General features: G+C 46.9%; 1 protein-coding gene across 6 annotated transcripts in view; it reads left to right on the forward strand.

The window, feature by feature from the left end:
• Positions 1 to 15,886, forward strand: part of KANK4 (KN motif and ankyrin repeat domains 4) — a 69,495-nt gene that overhangs the window by 42,404 nt on the left and 11,205 nt on the right. For 5 of the 6 annotated variants that reach the window (XM_043461125.1, XM_043461128.1, XM_043461127.1 and 2 more), the window contains 5 exons: positions 1,077 to 3,014; positions 4,257 to 4,368; positions 7,255 to 7,473; positions 9,409 to 9,496; positions 11,585 to 11,804. In XM_043461125.1, coding sequence (XP_043317060.1) covers positions 1,077 to 3,014; positions 4,257 to 4,368; positions 7,255 to 7,473; positions 9,409 to 9,496; positions 11,585 to 11,804 — 2,577 coding nt within the window. The remainder of the gene's footprint in view (positions 1 to 1,076; positions 3,015 to 4,256; positions 4,369 to 7,254; positions 7,474 to 9,408; positions 9,497 to 11,584; positions 11,805 to 15,886) is intronic. The other variant, XM_043461130.1, reaches the window with a different exon arrangement.

The following is a 15,886-nucleotide window of genomic DNA, read 5'->3' on the forward strand; positions in this document are numbered from 1 at the left end:
GGCCTCTGTGCTCTTCAATAATGTTCTCTCCTGAGCTCAGCATTTCCAGAGGATGTTTAGCAGAATGTCACAGAGATAATAAGGGGTGTCACATAAGGAACATCAAAAGAACAAAGACTGTTTAACCCGAGGAAGAGGCTACTTGGAGACAAATCCCTATGGATTCAGATAATCAAAGAACTGACTTGTTCTCAGCATCCTCTGTTGGAGTCAAGATCAGTGGTGTTTTGATATGATAGAGAACTTTTTCATTGTGCTATTCCCTGATACTTTGGGCTGCCCTGAAAAATCACGAGTCCCACACCTCTTGGAGGATGTTTGCCAATGTCTCTTTTTACATTAATTGTCCCATATTCCACCACCACTTTTTTTTTTTCAGTTTGTGAAAAACGTGTTATTTCCTTACCTGGCATAAGCTTTTGAAAGTAAAACTTGTTTGTTAAGCACCATGCAGTTTTCTGGTGAAGAGAGTATAGGCTGAGTGTAACTATATGTTCCCTTTCCTTCTGAGCTTCACATACCTAGAGGCTCAGCCATCAGAGGAAGCTTAAATAATGTAGGAGGCATGACTCCTTGATATCTCTGGCTTTAGCAAGATTTACTAGTACCTATTGAATAATGCAAGGTTCTCTTTTTAATGTTGAGAAAATTGTGTATCTCATCCTGCGAAAATATCCATACTCACGATTACCAATTAGTACCCTGATTTGCAAATTCCTGGCTACTTCAATTCAGCAATTACATGACTCAAACCACAAAAAAAATGGTATGAGACTATTTTATTTTTCTGATTTGCAGGCCGATTCCACAGTCATAGCTGAGATGACAGAGTGCAGATTGGAAACTATTCCCTTCACCTATTTCGTTGCAGACAGTGACTAAGTCCACACTGATTTAATAACAGGGTTTCTCAGCACAGCCCAAGGTCGGTGAACATCTCAGCATAATTCAGAGGCTGGAACATTTAGGAGAACACTCATGCAAGAGCATTAAGTCAAAACCACACATATGAGGTCTCACCGTCCTGCATTTCTTATTAACTTTGTGCTTCTTTTTTTACACCTTCTGCCTCCCAGCCAAAGACCAGTCCTCTCAGGGGGATGAAGAGAAAGACCCTCCAAAGAGCCACCCCTACTCCGTGGAGACCCCATATGGCTTCCACCTGGACCTGGACTTCCTCAAGTATGTGGATGACATCGAAAAGGGAAACACCATCAAAAGGATTCCTATCCACAGAAGGGCCAAGCAGGCCAAGTTCAGCACTTTGCCCCGAAACTTCAGCCTTCCCGACAGCGGGGCTCGCCCCCATGCTGTTCTTTCCCATCCGAACTGGTCCCCCATGGTGTCGAGGAAAGTGCTGGGGACAGAGGCCCGAGCCCAGCCACTGTCCCTCGGGGATCACCCCCAAGCCCCACAAGCCGCCAGCGGCAGTGAGGTGAGCTACCACCGGAAGGCCCTGCTGACGGAGACGGCCAGACAGCTGGAGGCTGCTGCTGCTCCCGGGGAGGCTGAGCTCACCTCCGGGAGTGGACGGCCCCAGCTTCTGAGAGCATCCAGCATGCCGGCCACGCTGCTGCAAACCAGGGCCTCGGAGGACCCAAGCCTAAACTCAGGACCCCCAACCCCGCCCGCCCTCCCCCCACTTCAGGGCGAAGGCGTTGTCTGTGATGGTGCCTTTGGGCCCGCGGAAGGATTTGCAGGGTTTTCCAAATCCACTCCGCGAGCAGCAACCCAACGGGAAGTCAGAGAGTCTGGAGACCTAGTGCCAGGGATTCCGGAGCTGATCCGGGAGGGGCCTGAGCCTCCAGAAGGCGAAGAGGTTCCAAATCACCTCTCTTTCCCGAGTCCACCTTTCTCGTCTCAGAATGCACTTGTAGTTCTAGAGGATGCAGAAAACCAACAGAAAAGCAGAGAAGCCCAGGTGGTGGTCACAACCCCTAGCTCTCCAACACCAAGCCCCCCACCTCTGCCGTCACCCATGCCTGGAAATGAGCTCCCCCTGGAAGAAATCGAGCTCAACATCAGCGAAATCCCACCACCACCACCTGTAGAGGTGGACGTGAGAAGCATCGGGATCCGCGTCACAGAGGAAAGCCTGGGCCTTGACTCCCTGGATCCTGGCAGTGTCTCCAGCCTGAAGCAGCAGATCTCGGACCTTGAAGGCGAACTGTCTGGAAGAACTGAGGAACTGGCCCAGGTCAGAGCTGCCCTCCAGCGGCAGGAAGAGGAAATCAAGGCGAGGGGGCAGAGGATTCAAGAGCTAGAGTGCACTGTTGCTCAACTGGTAGAAAAGCTTAGCGGTGGGAACACCAAAGATGCTCAGGGCCAGACTGATGCTGTGGTCAACACTGACCCTCTGCAGGAGCTCTTGACCAGACAGTCGTGTGACAAGAGCATTGGGGTCAGCCTTCTGGGCAGCATGGGCTCTGAAAGCTGGGGAGCCAGGGGAGAGGGGAATGGCCTCCTGTGGGGGTGGGAAAGTCACAAACGAGGGGATGGGAGCCCAGCAGGACTTGTGTCACCACCCCAGCCATCACTGCCACAGGGATCTGAGACAGTCCTCATGCCTTCTTTACACAGCTGCGTCTCTACTGAGCTCAGGATCGAAGAGGGAGGTTCTGAGCAGGCAGGAGGTCCTTCGGTGGGAATTAAGGGTCTGGGCCAGGGAGCAGGAGAATCTCCAGGGAGTGGCGAGAGAAAGGCTCCCCCAGCGGGGAGGGAGGAGGCTGGCCCAGAGCTGTCGGGGAAGGAGCGCCCTGGAAGGCCACCAAGCTCCCCCACCGATGCCACTATTGGGCAGTACGTTAAGAAGATCCAAGAACTCCTGCAGGAGCAGTGGAGCTGCCTGGAACACGGGTACCCTGAGCTGGCCCGTGCCATCAAGCAGCCTGCCTCCAAGCTCAGCAGCATCCAGAGCCAGCTACAGAGCTCCCTCAACCTGCTTCTGTCTGCCTACTCGGCCCAGGCTCCACCCCAGAAGGAGCCCCCAGGCCCCTCCTCCTCCCCACCGATGGGTAAATACTGGTGCCTGAGACTGGGAACCATTTCTCCTTTACTTGAGGAGTCAAAGGGGAAAAAGGGTTTTAATTGCATGCATATGTTTTTTAAAAAGATTTAAACACATCCGGGAGCCCAGTGGAATAAAAACTGATCTCTGTAACAGTGGAGGCTTGGTACCCCTCCTCTTGTCCTTGTTCTAACATTGGGACTGACTGCAGGGCCACCACGTACAGCTGTTCAGATAATGCAGGGCACAAAGATGCCAGAGGGTAAATGGGAGCTGAAACAGCCCACACTTGCCAAGCCTGCAGCACTGTGTCTGCCCAGAGGGGTGCCTCATTCTCATTTGCATTGTGTGCAGGCAGCCCTGGCCCTGGCTTTAAACCTCTGCCTTCCTTAACTGTGTCTTGGGCTCTTGCATTCCTGCGGTCCTCCCTAGCTCTTGCACATTAGAGGTTTTTTGTAGCCTTGTTTTGGAAGAACATTCTGTTGAGATCTGAAATATTTAACTGAATTTCAGTGTGTGTGTGTGAGAGAGAGGAAGGGAGACTTCCATACTCACATGTGCAAGTCGACCCTTTGGCTGAGCAGCACTTCTTCCTGTAACAGATCACACACTCTTCCCTGTTAAGTGGAACCATATTTTGCTTTGCTTAACGGGCAGCAACATGTTAGTCTGCTTCCTGCCGCAGAGCACAAATTGGCTTTCTCATTATTTCGGTGCTAGTTCTAGTCTTAGCCCTTTGTGAATTGCCCCCTGTACCTTTGAGAAGAGCAAAATAAGATGTGTGCTCTTGCTCATGTGTTTTCCATGCCTGCCCCACATCACAAGTATTAACCGACTTGTGAGCCAGGAAGGGCCTCTGAGGTGCAAAAGTGGGTGCTGGATCAGGGGTCGGGAGGCCTAAGTCCTGCTGCTGTTCTGTCATTCATTCAGCACATCTGAGCCTCAGATTTCCCCAGACTGAGATAGGGACATCAGTGGCACCCACACCACATGGTTCAATAATTCTCCAATAACCCTTCTCTGTCATCTACATGTAGAGGGTTTATAAACAGGAATAATTTGACTAGCATTGACCAGAAGGCCAATGCCCCTCAAAGACCCTCAGAATATTTGATTTATATTGTCTAGTTCCCGTTCTACCCCTTCACACACCTCCAGCCTGTGTCCCCTCAAAGCAAGGGTCAACAGTTGTGTTGCACTCGGGGGTATTCCCAAGATCGTGCTAACCTGTGATGTTGTGTCTGCCTAGAGATCTCCCCGTCGACCAGCCTTAAGTCCATAATGAAAAAGAAAGACTATGGCTTCCGTGCAGGAGGTAATGGGACCAAAAAGAACCTTCAGTTTGTTGGGGTTAACGGTGGGTAAGCATCACTCGTGAAGCCCAGACTGCCCTGCACACCACCTCTCCCACTGTTGTCCTGAACACTCTTTTCCTAGGGGGAAGCATCTGGTTTTCATTCTTCTTCAAGGGAATTAATCTCAACGGCCCTTTAAAACTCCCTCTCGGGTTTGCACATGTTTGGCTGCCTGCCAGACGTGGTAGTTCTGTTGGATTCTGTGCTCTTAATGTGTCTTGGCTTTGGTGTCCCGGGGCCAGGATTCAGTACCTTCTGGGAGTTGGGGGACACATGAGCCCTTGAAGGAAGACATTTAATCGGAACCACAACACTGTGTCGACAAACCCTTAATTTGTAGAATTTAGAATTTCATCCTTTTAATTTTTTCCTTCCTTTAACTAACTTAGGGCAAATCAAACTGACATTTTTTAGGATGAAGAAAAACAACCGATGTCTGTGGACTCAGAACTTGAACCAGACCTTATATAGGATAGACAGTAAACCGCTGGATTTAGAATACTTTCTCAGTCAGTCATTTAACGAACATTTATTAAATGCCAATGATGTGTTTGGTGGTAGGGATAAAAAAATTCAAATAAATCATGGTCCTTGCCCGTAACTCACAGTTTGGACCTGGGCAGAGTTGAAACAAAAGTAAAGAGAAAATTTGGACTGGCTGAGCTGAACTCTAGTTGAGAAAGAAGCAGAGGATGGTAGGAAAGCCCAGAGCTGGGCACCAGGCCCAGCCATGGATGTGCCTGAGAAATGCCCAGAAGGGATTGGAACCCTGGCTGATTTGGGTCAGACCAGAAGGAAGACACCAGATTCAGACAAGGGTGTCCTCACTACTGTTTCAGTTTGTGAAACAGTGCTTCAGTGAGGGAAACATCAGAAAAGATGAAATGGGGTCATAGGTGGGTTGCTGTTCCCACTCCAGCAGCTGTCAGATGTTGTGGCCCAGGAGAAACCACTTTTTTCTTTTACCAGCTTGTGTCCAGAACGGCGAATCAGCCTAATCTCAAAGCCTAAAGCAGGTCCTGCCTCTCCCCTGCTTAAATACTTGCAAAAGTGCCAGCTTTGTACCAAAACCTGGAAGTCTGTCTTGTGACTATAGCATGCCTTGTCCACCTCCACAGGCTCTGGCCTTTCTTCACTCAAACAAGCCGGGTCAGGCTGAGCTTGGGGACTTTGCATTTACCTTTCCCTCCACTTAAAGAGGAGGAAGTGGCAACCCACTCCAGTATTCTTGCTTGAAAAATCCCCTGGACAGAGATACCTGGCGGGCTATAGTCCATGGGGTCGCAAAGAGGTGGACATGACTGAGCAACTGAGCACATACACCATTTAAAGTGCTCCTTTCTTTTTTGTACACATATATTTAAATTATTTTTTATGCATTCTTTTTAAAATATTCTTTTCCATTATGGTTTATCCCAGGATATTGAATATTAAAAAAAAAAAGTGCTCCTCTTGCAGATAACTGTCAGTACATGTCACTCTGGTGTGATGGTTCTCAACCTTGACTGAATCTAGGAAACCCTGGGGGAGCCTTGAAAAATATCAATGCCTGAGCCCCTCCCAGATGGAAGACTCTGATTTAATTAGTCTCAGTTGCAGTACAGCTATTGGAAATTTTAAGTACCCTCAGATGGCTCTAACATGCAGCCAATGTTAAAAAATTCTGCTCTAAATAAAGTGGCTCCTCCTCCCACCACAGTATCCTATGGCCCATTATTAGTTTATTCATTGCTCTTACGATTATCTGAATGCACTGTTCATGTGTTTATTTTGTCCCACCCCCTACTTAGAGTTTCAGCTCAGTTAGGACAGGGATTTGGGGGTTTTCATGGAAGCAATTCTAAGATAAAGAACTGTTTGGTAAATTTAATATGTCCCCCCACTTTCTTAATCACAAAAACGAAAGGTTGTTCCAAGCACAGTAGAGGAAGAAATATCTGGGGTTTGAACAAGACAGAATGCGAGCATACCAGTAAGCAGGTTGGGTTTGCAAATCCAGTCAGCATAGGGGCCTTACATAGGGACCACTATTCAGAGAAAGAGCATTAGGGGGTTCAGTAGAAAGCATGGCACTGGTCTCATCTCGTCTCTGTGGAAGTGTCTAGTGGGCCAAGAATCTGAAGTCTTCATCTTATCTGGAGCATCCTCCATCAGAGGTCTCTTGTTGACCATCAGCAGAGAGATCAATAAGTCTTCCAGAACTTTCCTCCATGGTGTCTGGTCTACCACCTCAATAGATTTGCATATAACTGAACATAAGGAGTATTGCCACAAGTGACCTACACCCACACCTTTGCTCTTCCAAGCTGTGGATGAAATAGCAACTGAGATAGGCAGGTGCCAGTTTCAGGATTCCCAGCTGTGTCCCAAGAGTAGACGCAGATGGTTCTTCCCTTGCCAGGGGTAAGCTAGGCTAGAACAGGGGTCTAAAGGGAGGCTTCACTATCACCCAGAGATGTGAGGATTTGTCAGGCAATTCAGAGAATTCAGGGTAGGGGTGGGGGCTGTTTGCGTAGATCTGGTTCCCTCTCTGTACAGTACATTAGGATTCCAGAATCAAATACTTTCATGAGAACCTTGGATTGCTTGTCTGAATCATCTGATTGCATCTGAATGCGTGGCCAATTAGGCCATGGGCTATTTGTATGTTTGTTGCAAAAAGCTTAATTACCTTTACTCCCCAAATGGCCTCTAGTGTTAGAGCTCTTAAAAGCATGTTCCACTGACAGTGAATTTCCTGGGACTCCCCTTGCTGAGGCCTGCAGGTATAGACAATAAAGGACAAGGTTAGTGAGCAGGCCAGTGTTATCTAAAATCCACCGAGTTCTCACCTGTGTTGACACGAACACTGGGCAGGAAGCACAGAATGAGTGACCCTGTCTCCTTCCGCAGCTATGAGACCACCTCAAGTGAGGAGACCAGTGGTGAGGACAGCTCCCCAGAAGACTTGTCTGATAGCGAGGCTGAGAAGAAATGTGATGGCCCAGAACCCAGGCTGGGCAAGGATGCCCACCTCAGCTGTAGGGTGGGCCAGGGCACCCCTGAGGCCACCCGTGACACAGACCAGGAAACTGGGCCTGGCGAAGAGCTCCCCCATCCCAAGACTGAGAGGTAAGTTAGGTGGGGACCGGTGGGGCACATGATCCTTTGAGAAAGAGCAAGCATATTTATTCACCTTTGTATCCACTCATTTGTTTATTCGTTAACTCCTTTATCCATCTCCCTGGTGGCTCAGACGGTGAATCGTCTGTCTACAATGCGGGAGACCCGGGTTCGATCCCTGGGTGGGGAAGATCTCCTGGAGAAGGAGATGGCAACCCACTCCAGTATTCTTGCCCAGAAAATCCCACGGATGGAAGAGCCCGGTAGGCTACAGTCCATGGGGTCGCAAAGAGTCAGACACTACTGAGCGACTAACACTTTCACTTTCACTTTCTCCATCTATTCAACAGTATTTATTTGAGTTTCAAGTCTATACCAGGTACTATGCACTGGTTGAATGAAACAGATCTAACTCCTGCCTTCATGGATTATACTGTCATAGACAGAGCTCTGCCTATAAAGCTAACATGGTTCTAGCACTGAAAATGTAAAGGACTTGACATGCATTTTCTTGATGTAATCTTTTTAACAGCCTGTAAGGTAGTGATTATTAGAAGACCCACTTTATAGATGTAGAAAGAGAGGCTTAGAGAAGTTAGGTGACACAACTAGCAGAGTGAGTGTTTCAACTTTGGTTCTTTCTTTTGGGCTGCTCTGGGTCTTTATTGCAGCATGTGGATTTTCTCTAATTGTGGTTAGCTATGGCTTCTTCTGTTGTGGAGCACAGGCTCTAGAGTGCACAGGCTCAGTAGTTACATGGCATGGGATAAGTTGCTCCATGGCTTATGAGATCTTCGTTCCCTAACCGGGGATCAAACCTGAGTCCCTTGCATTGGAAGGCAGATTCTCAACCATTGCGTCACCAGGGAAGTCCCTCAATTTAGGTCTTTCATAATTCTCCCACGTGTTTTTCTGCCTCTCTCATTGGCCATGCTGACATAACCTGAACTTTTAAAGTGATGGGAGGTCATTTGGCATGATGACAAGAGTACTGTCTTTGGAGTTGGATATACTTGCTTCAAATCCTACATCTGCCAGAGTATTACTTTAGACAAGGTACTTAAGCTGTGGTCGCCTCAGTTTCCCCATCTGTAAAATGTGGATAGTAGTGACCTGATAGATTTGGTCTGAGGACTGGTTGAGAAAAAGTATGTAACATGCCTAGTGCAGTGCCTGCCACATAGTAGACTCCGTGTAAATGGGAGAAATGAGAGTAGGAAGTACCATTAATTGTCATTATCACCATCCCCAGCCTGGTTGCTGGAGAAGAGACAGGAGTGAACGGCAGCTGACTGTCCAGCAGGGCCACAGGGCTGCTCCATCATAGCAGCGCTGTGAGGACTTGATGAAAGGGGAGCTTCATGGTGACCAGTGCCATTGACTCCCAGCCTAGGCCTCTCAGTGCCAAGCCTGCCCTTTTGCCAGTGCAGCAATAGGGGGTATCATTGAGAGAGCCCTGGTGCTATCAATTTTCACTTGATTGACTCTATTAGTGCCTACTATATCCTTCACGGAAGAATAACCTGAAGAAATTTGCTGCTGTGGAGTGGGTCCTTTAGATTTTTCAAGTCACTCAGGCAGAAAATGTTTGCTCCAAATTCAGGAAGATAACCCTCCCTTTCCCAGCATGTCAGGAATGACAGTGGGGCCCGTGGCCCCCTAAAATGCTTTGGTGATCTGACCTTGTCCCCTGAAAGCAGCAGGATCCAAAGGGAAATATGCTTGGCTCATTCTTCAGAAGAGTTCAGAAGTCAGCCCTGTCCAACAGGAGGCTGTGTTCACTCAGTGTTTCTGAGGAATGCCCCTGACCCTGAGAAGTTGCCTAGTTTGGATGTCTGTGTTGCTGAGAATTAAAAAATGAGAGTGAAAGTCAAGGTAGGGGACTTTTTTTTTAATCAAGATGGAGACTGATAAATATATATATGAATTAATTTTTTTCTTTAGATATAAACCCTCAGAAGAATTCCTTAATGCATGCCGGGCATTGAGCCAACATCTGCCAGAAACTGGGACGACCACTGACCAGCTCTTGGTACTCTGATTTGTCACCGTCATGTAAAGCTTTCCGTACTGTTTAAGCTGTTAGTGCCACCCGAGCGACTTGGGTCCTGCAACTGAGGCAGCTTTGTGGGTGTGCTTGGGATCCCTCTTTGCTGTGTTCTGTCTCACTTGCCCAAACTCTGCTGCCCAAGGTGATGGATTGTGTTGAGAAAGTGGAACCCGTGCATGTGCACGGGAACCAGGGCTGGGGCTCAGAGGCATTTACCAAACGTTATCAGGCATCCCACCCTGAGTATGTCATGGAATCATTTGTGGCTTAGGCTCAAAATTGCCTCACAGTTTGATAGAACTGTGGGTAGAGAGGAAAAGAGCAGGTGGAATGGAAACCGGGGTTCTATTCCCCGGACTGCCACCTGTGAGATGCTGAGTGAGTCAGTTCAGTGCTCAGGGCTCTGGTTTCCTCATTAATAAAATGAAGGTGGTGAACTGCATGTCTCCACTTTCTCAGGCCCTGGCATTTTGTTCTGTAGTCTTGACTGTTTTTCTTGAAGTTCACCTGTGGGTCAAGAGGCCAAAAGCAAGCAAATACATCTGTTTGCTCCTTAACACCATCATGGCCCACAGAGATTTAAACATTTAAGAATTAATTTCTGCTTGAATCAAGAGGTACTGATACAAATGCATTTTCCCATGTCATGAGAGCCACAGATAAGCCCCAATATGTAACAGTGTGTAAGCATTTTTAAAGCCCATTTTGTTCTCCTTTGCAGAAAAGCCTTAGGAGTAAAAATGATCGATTAGTCCATTTTCATTTGTATTTTATCTTCGCTGATTTGGCAAATAACTTGTTCCCAGACTGTTAAAGAACCAATATGTGATGTGAATATTGACTAAAACTCCTGCTACTTATTCTTCAATGAATTACAGAGCTAAGTTAATTTCCTAGATCTTCAATTAAAATCTTCCACTATGTTCCTTAATATTAGGGTCTTTCTCCAGATTCTCCTGAAAATCCCATAGGTAAAGGAGATATTCTGATACATAAAAACTGTTTCAGTCACAAAAGAGTCCACTGTTTCTGCATAGAAAAGCAATTAGAGGACATGCAAACTTGACATCACACACATGTTAGGATCAAAGCAGAGAACACCCCTCCGCACCTTAGAGACAAAGCAGCATGTGCAGGGACCTCATTTGGCAGAGCCTGAGAGATTGGAAACCAAGCCCTTTTTTCACCCTAATTTTATAGATAGTACGAGAAGGATTCAAAATGTATTAGGACTTCCAAGGTCCTGCAGCTGAGCCAGGACTTAAGCCTGGCCCTATAAGTTTAGTGTCTCCCAATCCAGTGCCCTTCCTGGAATGAATATGAACGCATCTCTTACAATCACAGGCCCATTGTTTCTCCTCCCCTTTAGGAAAATAATCTAATCACATTCCATTTAAAGCACTTAGGTCATGTCACGTGCAGAGTTGGTGTCGTTTGCTCTGGGATTCTCCTTACCTGGAATACTGCAGATAGTGGGATCCTGCCATGGGCTGTTTAACCATTTTCTCTGAAGGTCCCAGCAAAGCTTCAAAGCCAAAACTATTTCAAGCACGTCTGCTTGGATTTTACTTCGTGCACATGTTGGGCATGTTGTTTGTCTTAGCTTCAGTGTGCATTTTCCCCATTAATGTGACTCTCCAACTATGCCTGTTAAAAACATGCAGGTGACCCAGTGGAGTCTGGGCTAGAGTCAACACAGGCTGGTGTAAATGTGTGAAAGAGGGGATCGTGGTTATTCTGTGCTTATGGGGAATGTGATCTAAATGAACAGTGGACTCAAGCTGTCCCCAAGTAAAGTGTCAGGTTACTGGCTGTTGGGCTGCTCTCCCAGTCCTCCTGTCTACCTCACATGATGGGGGAGCCAATCCCACAGGTTCAAAGAGTGGTGCTGTGTACCCCACACCCTGCTAGCTCTGAGCCCTCCAGGAGTAAATCGCAGCGAGAGTTGGAGGGAATTAAAGGGATATATGTGGAAGGAACCTAAGCTGACCTTTCCCAGTGGAAACTGACACTCCAGCTGGAGCACCTCGGTAGGTAACCTTCTGGAATTGGAATGTGTTGGTATTTCAGAAGCAAAGCTTGAACACCATCAGTCAAGAGTGGTTCCGCATCTCCAGCCGGAAGTCATCCAGCCCTGCGGCAGTGGCCGCCTACCTCCGCGGGGTCCAGCCTCACTCCCCACACTTGCTAAAGCTGCTTGTCAATCTGGCTGATGGCAATGGGAACACAGCTCTTCACTACAGCGTGTCCCACTCTAACTTCTCCATCGTGAAGCTGCTGTTGGAGACAGGTCAGGAACACTTGCACCTCTGCTGACTGGGTCCCTCTGTGAAGGGCAGTTCTTGTTACCACTTCTTTGCAGCAAGGAGCTTTTTTACTGTTCTGAATTCCTCCTGTACTCTAGGAGCTGGGCCAGACCATTTTGCCTTTTATTATATCATGTATTCATGAGATCAGCCTAGCAAGCTGCTGAGATATTTATTTTTTCTGAGATGGAAGCAAAAGGAAGGGAGGTGAGGTGGGTGAAGGTCCAGAGAGATATTGAGGAGGAGAAAAGGGAAGTGAGCATTAGGTTCTTAATTGTTCAGGGTTTGGAGAAAGGGAAGACTGTTCCCTCTGGTGGAGAATCATTGCAAATGGCCTTGACCCTCTAAGGAGCTGGAAAAGGCGGTTAAGAGTCAAATAAAGACCTTTGTGTCTGCTGATACGACACCACAAGGCTTGTAGTGGAGTTTCAACAGATTGTGTGACAATATCAAGCAGTCTAGGAGTAGTGGTATGAGTGCAGGGTGAGAGGACTCATTGAAGGTATACGGGTCCCAGTCAAATGTCATCTGTGTTTAGGAAAGCTGTATGAAGGATATTTAGGATGTGCCTACAAGAGATATAAAACCCCAGATGATCTCCATGGATTAGGCCCTCCCTCTACTAAGCATCTGGCACCTGAGATCTCATTTAGTCTTCATAACTATCCTGTTAGTAGAATGATTATCCCCTTTTTTATAGACAATGAAAGTGATGCTCAGAAAAGTCAACAGATTTGCTCCAGATCACGCAATTACTAAGTGCACTGCTGGGGTTTGAAGTCCATACTGTGGAATCCAGGAATCAGAGCACATGCTAGATGTGTAATCCTAATTTAGAGGCCACAGGGGAAGTTTAAACAGGCATCAGGAAGATCCAACAACTTTCCTGCAATGTGGATCTTGTTCTCCTCACCCCTCCACCAGCTTACATCCCTCCCATGGCTTCCCCGTGCTCTTGGAACAGAAGGTGGCTTCCTCAGCCTGGCCTTCAGGTATCCCAGATGCCTTTCCTTTCTCTGCAGCCACCATGTACCCTCCTTCGTTCCATTCTAGCCACATGGCCTCAGAGTCACCATGCTCATTCCCTCCTTGGGACTTCTGCATTTTCTTTCCATCCGGATCCTTTCACCTGAAACTCTTCTCATGACTGGTTCCTTCTCACTGTTCAAGTCACAGTTCAGATGTCACCTCAGAAGGTGATCCATCTAAAGTGGCTGTCCCATCTCTCTCTAGTGGAACATCCTGTTTCTTTCTTTAGGTGATCTCTGCTTGTCACTTCTATCTGAGTTCTAATAGAACTGAGCTAACCCAGGAGAGGCTCTGCCTGGCTCATCCCTTTCAGTATCAGCAGCGCTTGGTCCACTTCCTGGCTCATGGTAGCTGTTGAGTGAAAATATTTGCTAGATGAAAAGAGTGGATGGATGACCCCTGGGAATTAGATTAAATTCCAGTAAGTTTCCCATTCTTCAAAATTCTCTTAAGTAGCCTTGAGGCTCTTTATGTGTATGGAAAGGTGGTGTATATAGTGATAACCTAAAGTTCTTTCTGCATCCCATGTCATCAGAGGAAGATAAATTTACATTTCTAACATTCTTCATGGATTCATGGATACCATCAAAATGGTAGCTCAGTTGAGAAAGACACCCACCTATGCCTCTGGGTTCCATCTAGTGTGTTCAGTCTTAGGGCCTTTCATTATGGAACATGTATAACAGCAACACTACTGCTTAAAAGGCTTCCTGGGTGGTGCTAGTGGTAAAGAATCCTCTTGCCAATGCAGGAGACTCAAGAGACGCGTGTTCAATCCCTGGGTCAGGAAGATCACCTGGAGAAGGGAATGGCAACCCACTCCCAATATTCTTGCCTGGGAAATCCCATGGACAGAGAAGCCTGGTGGGTTACAGTCCATGGGGTCACAAAGAACAGATCACCTTTGATTTGGTTGTTATAAATTTCTGCTGATGTTTTCTGAGATCCAATCAATACTCATCAACCATAAAGTGGTTTGGAAGCTTTTCCCTTTAACATGCTGAAATAGCTAAACAGCCACAAGCATAAAGAATGGGGTGGGTTGGTTGGGAAGACGGTCTGAAAGTCCCATTCCTTTCCCTCACTGTAGAAGGGGTGTTGAGGAGGACAGATCTGTCCCACTCCCAACTGGGCTCCCCTCCCAGCCATTTGTGCAGAATCTGAAAAGCACGTTACAAACTGTAAAAGGCTGCACCGAAGTGACTCATCGTTATCGAGAATAGAGTCATGGGTGTACCTCCTTTGTGAACCGTGCTCTGTTTTACCACGACCCCTCTGCAGAGGAGAAGCTGGCTGACTCAGAGAATGTTCAGTCAAGAGTCTGCCCCTCACCTCTGGGGAGGGTTGGTTTGCTCACTGGAGCTGCTCAGAAGCATTGCTTTGAAAGTGGGATGTCCTCAGTCCTTTTTCAGAGCCCCTGGGGAAGAATTAGTCATTCTGCTGAGTTACAGGTCACATTTCTGAAGAGAGCATAGAGAGTCGTAACCTGAGGCTCATTTACACATCTTAAAAGCAAGCATAAAATAGTCATGGGGTAAAAATTTTAAAGTCATTAACCAGGCAATGCAGATAGCTATTCCCGTCTTTATCAGAACAGGGTTATAAGGCATTGAATGGAGCTGATATTTGCCTTTCACAGCTCAGCTGGTCACGACAGTGGTCAGAGAAGCTTCAGTGAGGAAAACTGCTGATTCATGAGTACAACTGTATCCATTGGCATCCCGGTCCATTATGACACATTTCTGAAGAGTTGTTTGGGGTGGAGGGACTGTCAGCCAAATATTATTTTTTTCCCCTTACACAGAACTTATGAGTAAATCTCACTGACATTTTGTCATAAACCAGATTTGTTTTAATGAATATTTGAGTCTTCAAGAGCAAGTAGCAAGGATGTGACGATAAGAATACCATTCTGGACAATAATAGCAGTAACAGTTAATGCTCATTGAGTGTTTATTATGTGCTAGCTGCCGTTCTAAGTGCTCTTAATATATTAACTCATTAAATTTCACAGTAACCTACAGGTCCTTTTATTATCTCCCTTTTACAGAAGAAATGCTAAGAAAGGCTCAGACTTTTTCTACTGAGATAGTTTTATTACTGGCTTAAAGAGACACATAGTTTTTTCTCCTGAGCAGTAGTACAGGGAAGATTTAGTTTTTTCATGCTGTGTGTGTGTGTTAGTCACTTAGTCGTGTCCGACTCTTTGTGACCCCATGGACTGAAGCCCACCAGGCTCCTCTGTCCATGGGATTCTCCAGGCAAGAATACTGGAGTGAATTGTCATTTCCTTCTCCAAGCTGTATACCCCTTAAAGGGTTTCCCTGGTGACTCAGTGGTAAAGAGTCTGCCTGCCAATGCAGGAGACGTGAGTTCGAACCCTGGGTCAGGAAGATCCTCTGGAAAAGGAAATGGCAACCCACTCCAGTAGTCTTTGGCGGAAAGTTCCATGGATAGGGGCCTGGTGGGCTATAGCCCATGGGGTCACAAAAGAGTTGGACACGACTAAGCAACTAATCAACAACAACTGCCCTTAAAAGGTGGGAGCCTTCAGACAACAGGCTGATGATCTCCTCCATCTCCTTTGGTGGGGAAGGATGTGAATGCATATCCCCAGGGTTATGAAGCAGAAATTTCCCTTGAGTTCTCATGTAATACTTCATCTTAAAAATGTGCCAGTTTTTCATTCTCTTGTGAAATGTATATTCTTACTTGCTTTAATATAAACATTTGTGAAGTGTTTTTCTATTGTGCTTCTCAAACGAGTTGGTTATTCCCAGAAGATTTCTGGGTTTATCCTGGGGCATTTTTCATGTCCTCTGATCCATTTCACAAGATATCACTAGTTCTTTGAAAGGACCTACAACCACAGCCAGTAGTTTATGAGTTATATGTAGACACAGAGCAAGACCTGACATGCACACCTGAGGGTGACATGAGGCTGTGTGAGTGACGGGCTCTAGCGTCAGATAGACCTGACACTCTGAGTGAGTCCTGCCCTCGATTCTCCTTCACGGGGGCACTGATATAGTTTCAC

The sequence above is a fragment of the Cervus canadensis genome, chromosome 2, assembly GCF_019320065.1.
Source record: "Cervus canadensis isolate Bull #8, Minnesota chromosome 2, ASM1932006v1, whole genome shotgun sequence".
NCBI lineage: Eukaryota > Metazoa > Chordata > Mammalia > Artiodactyla > Cervidae > Cervus > Cervus canadensis.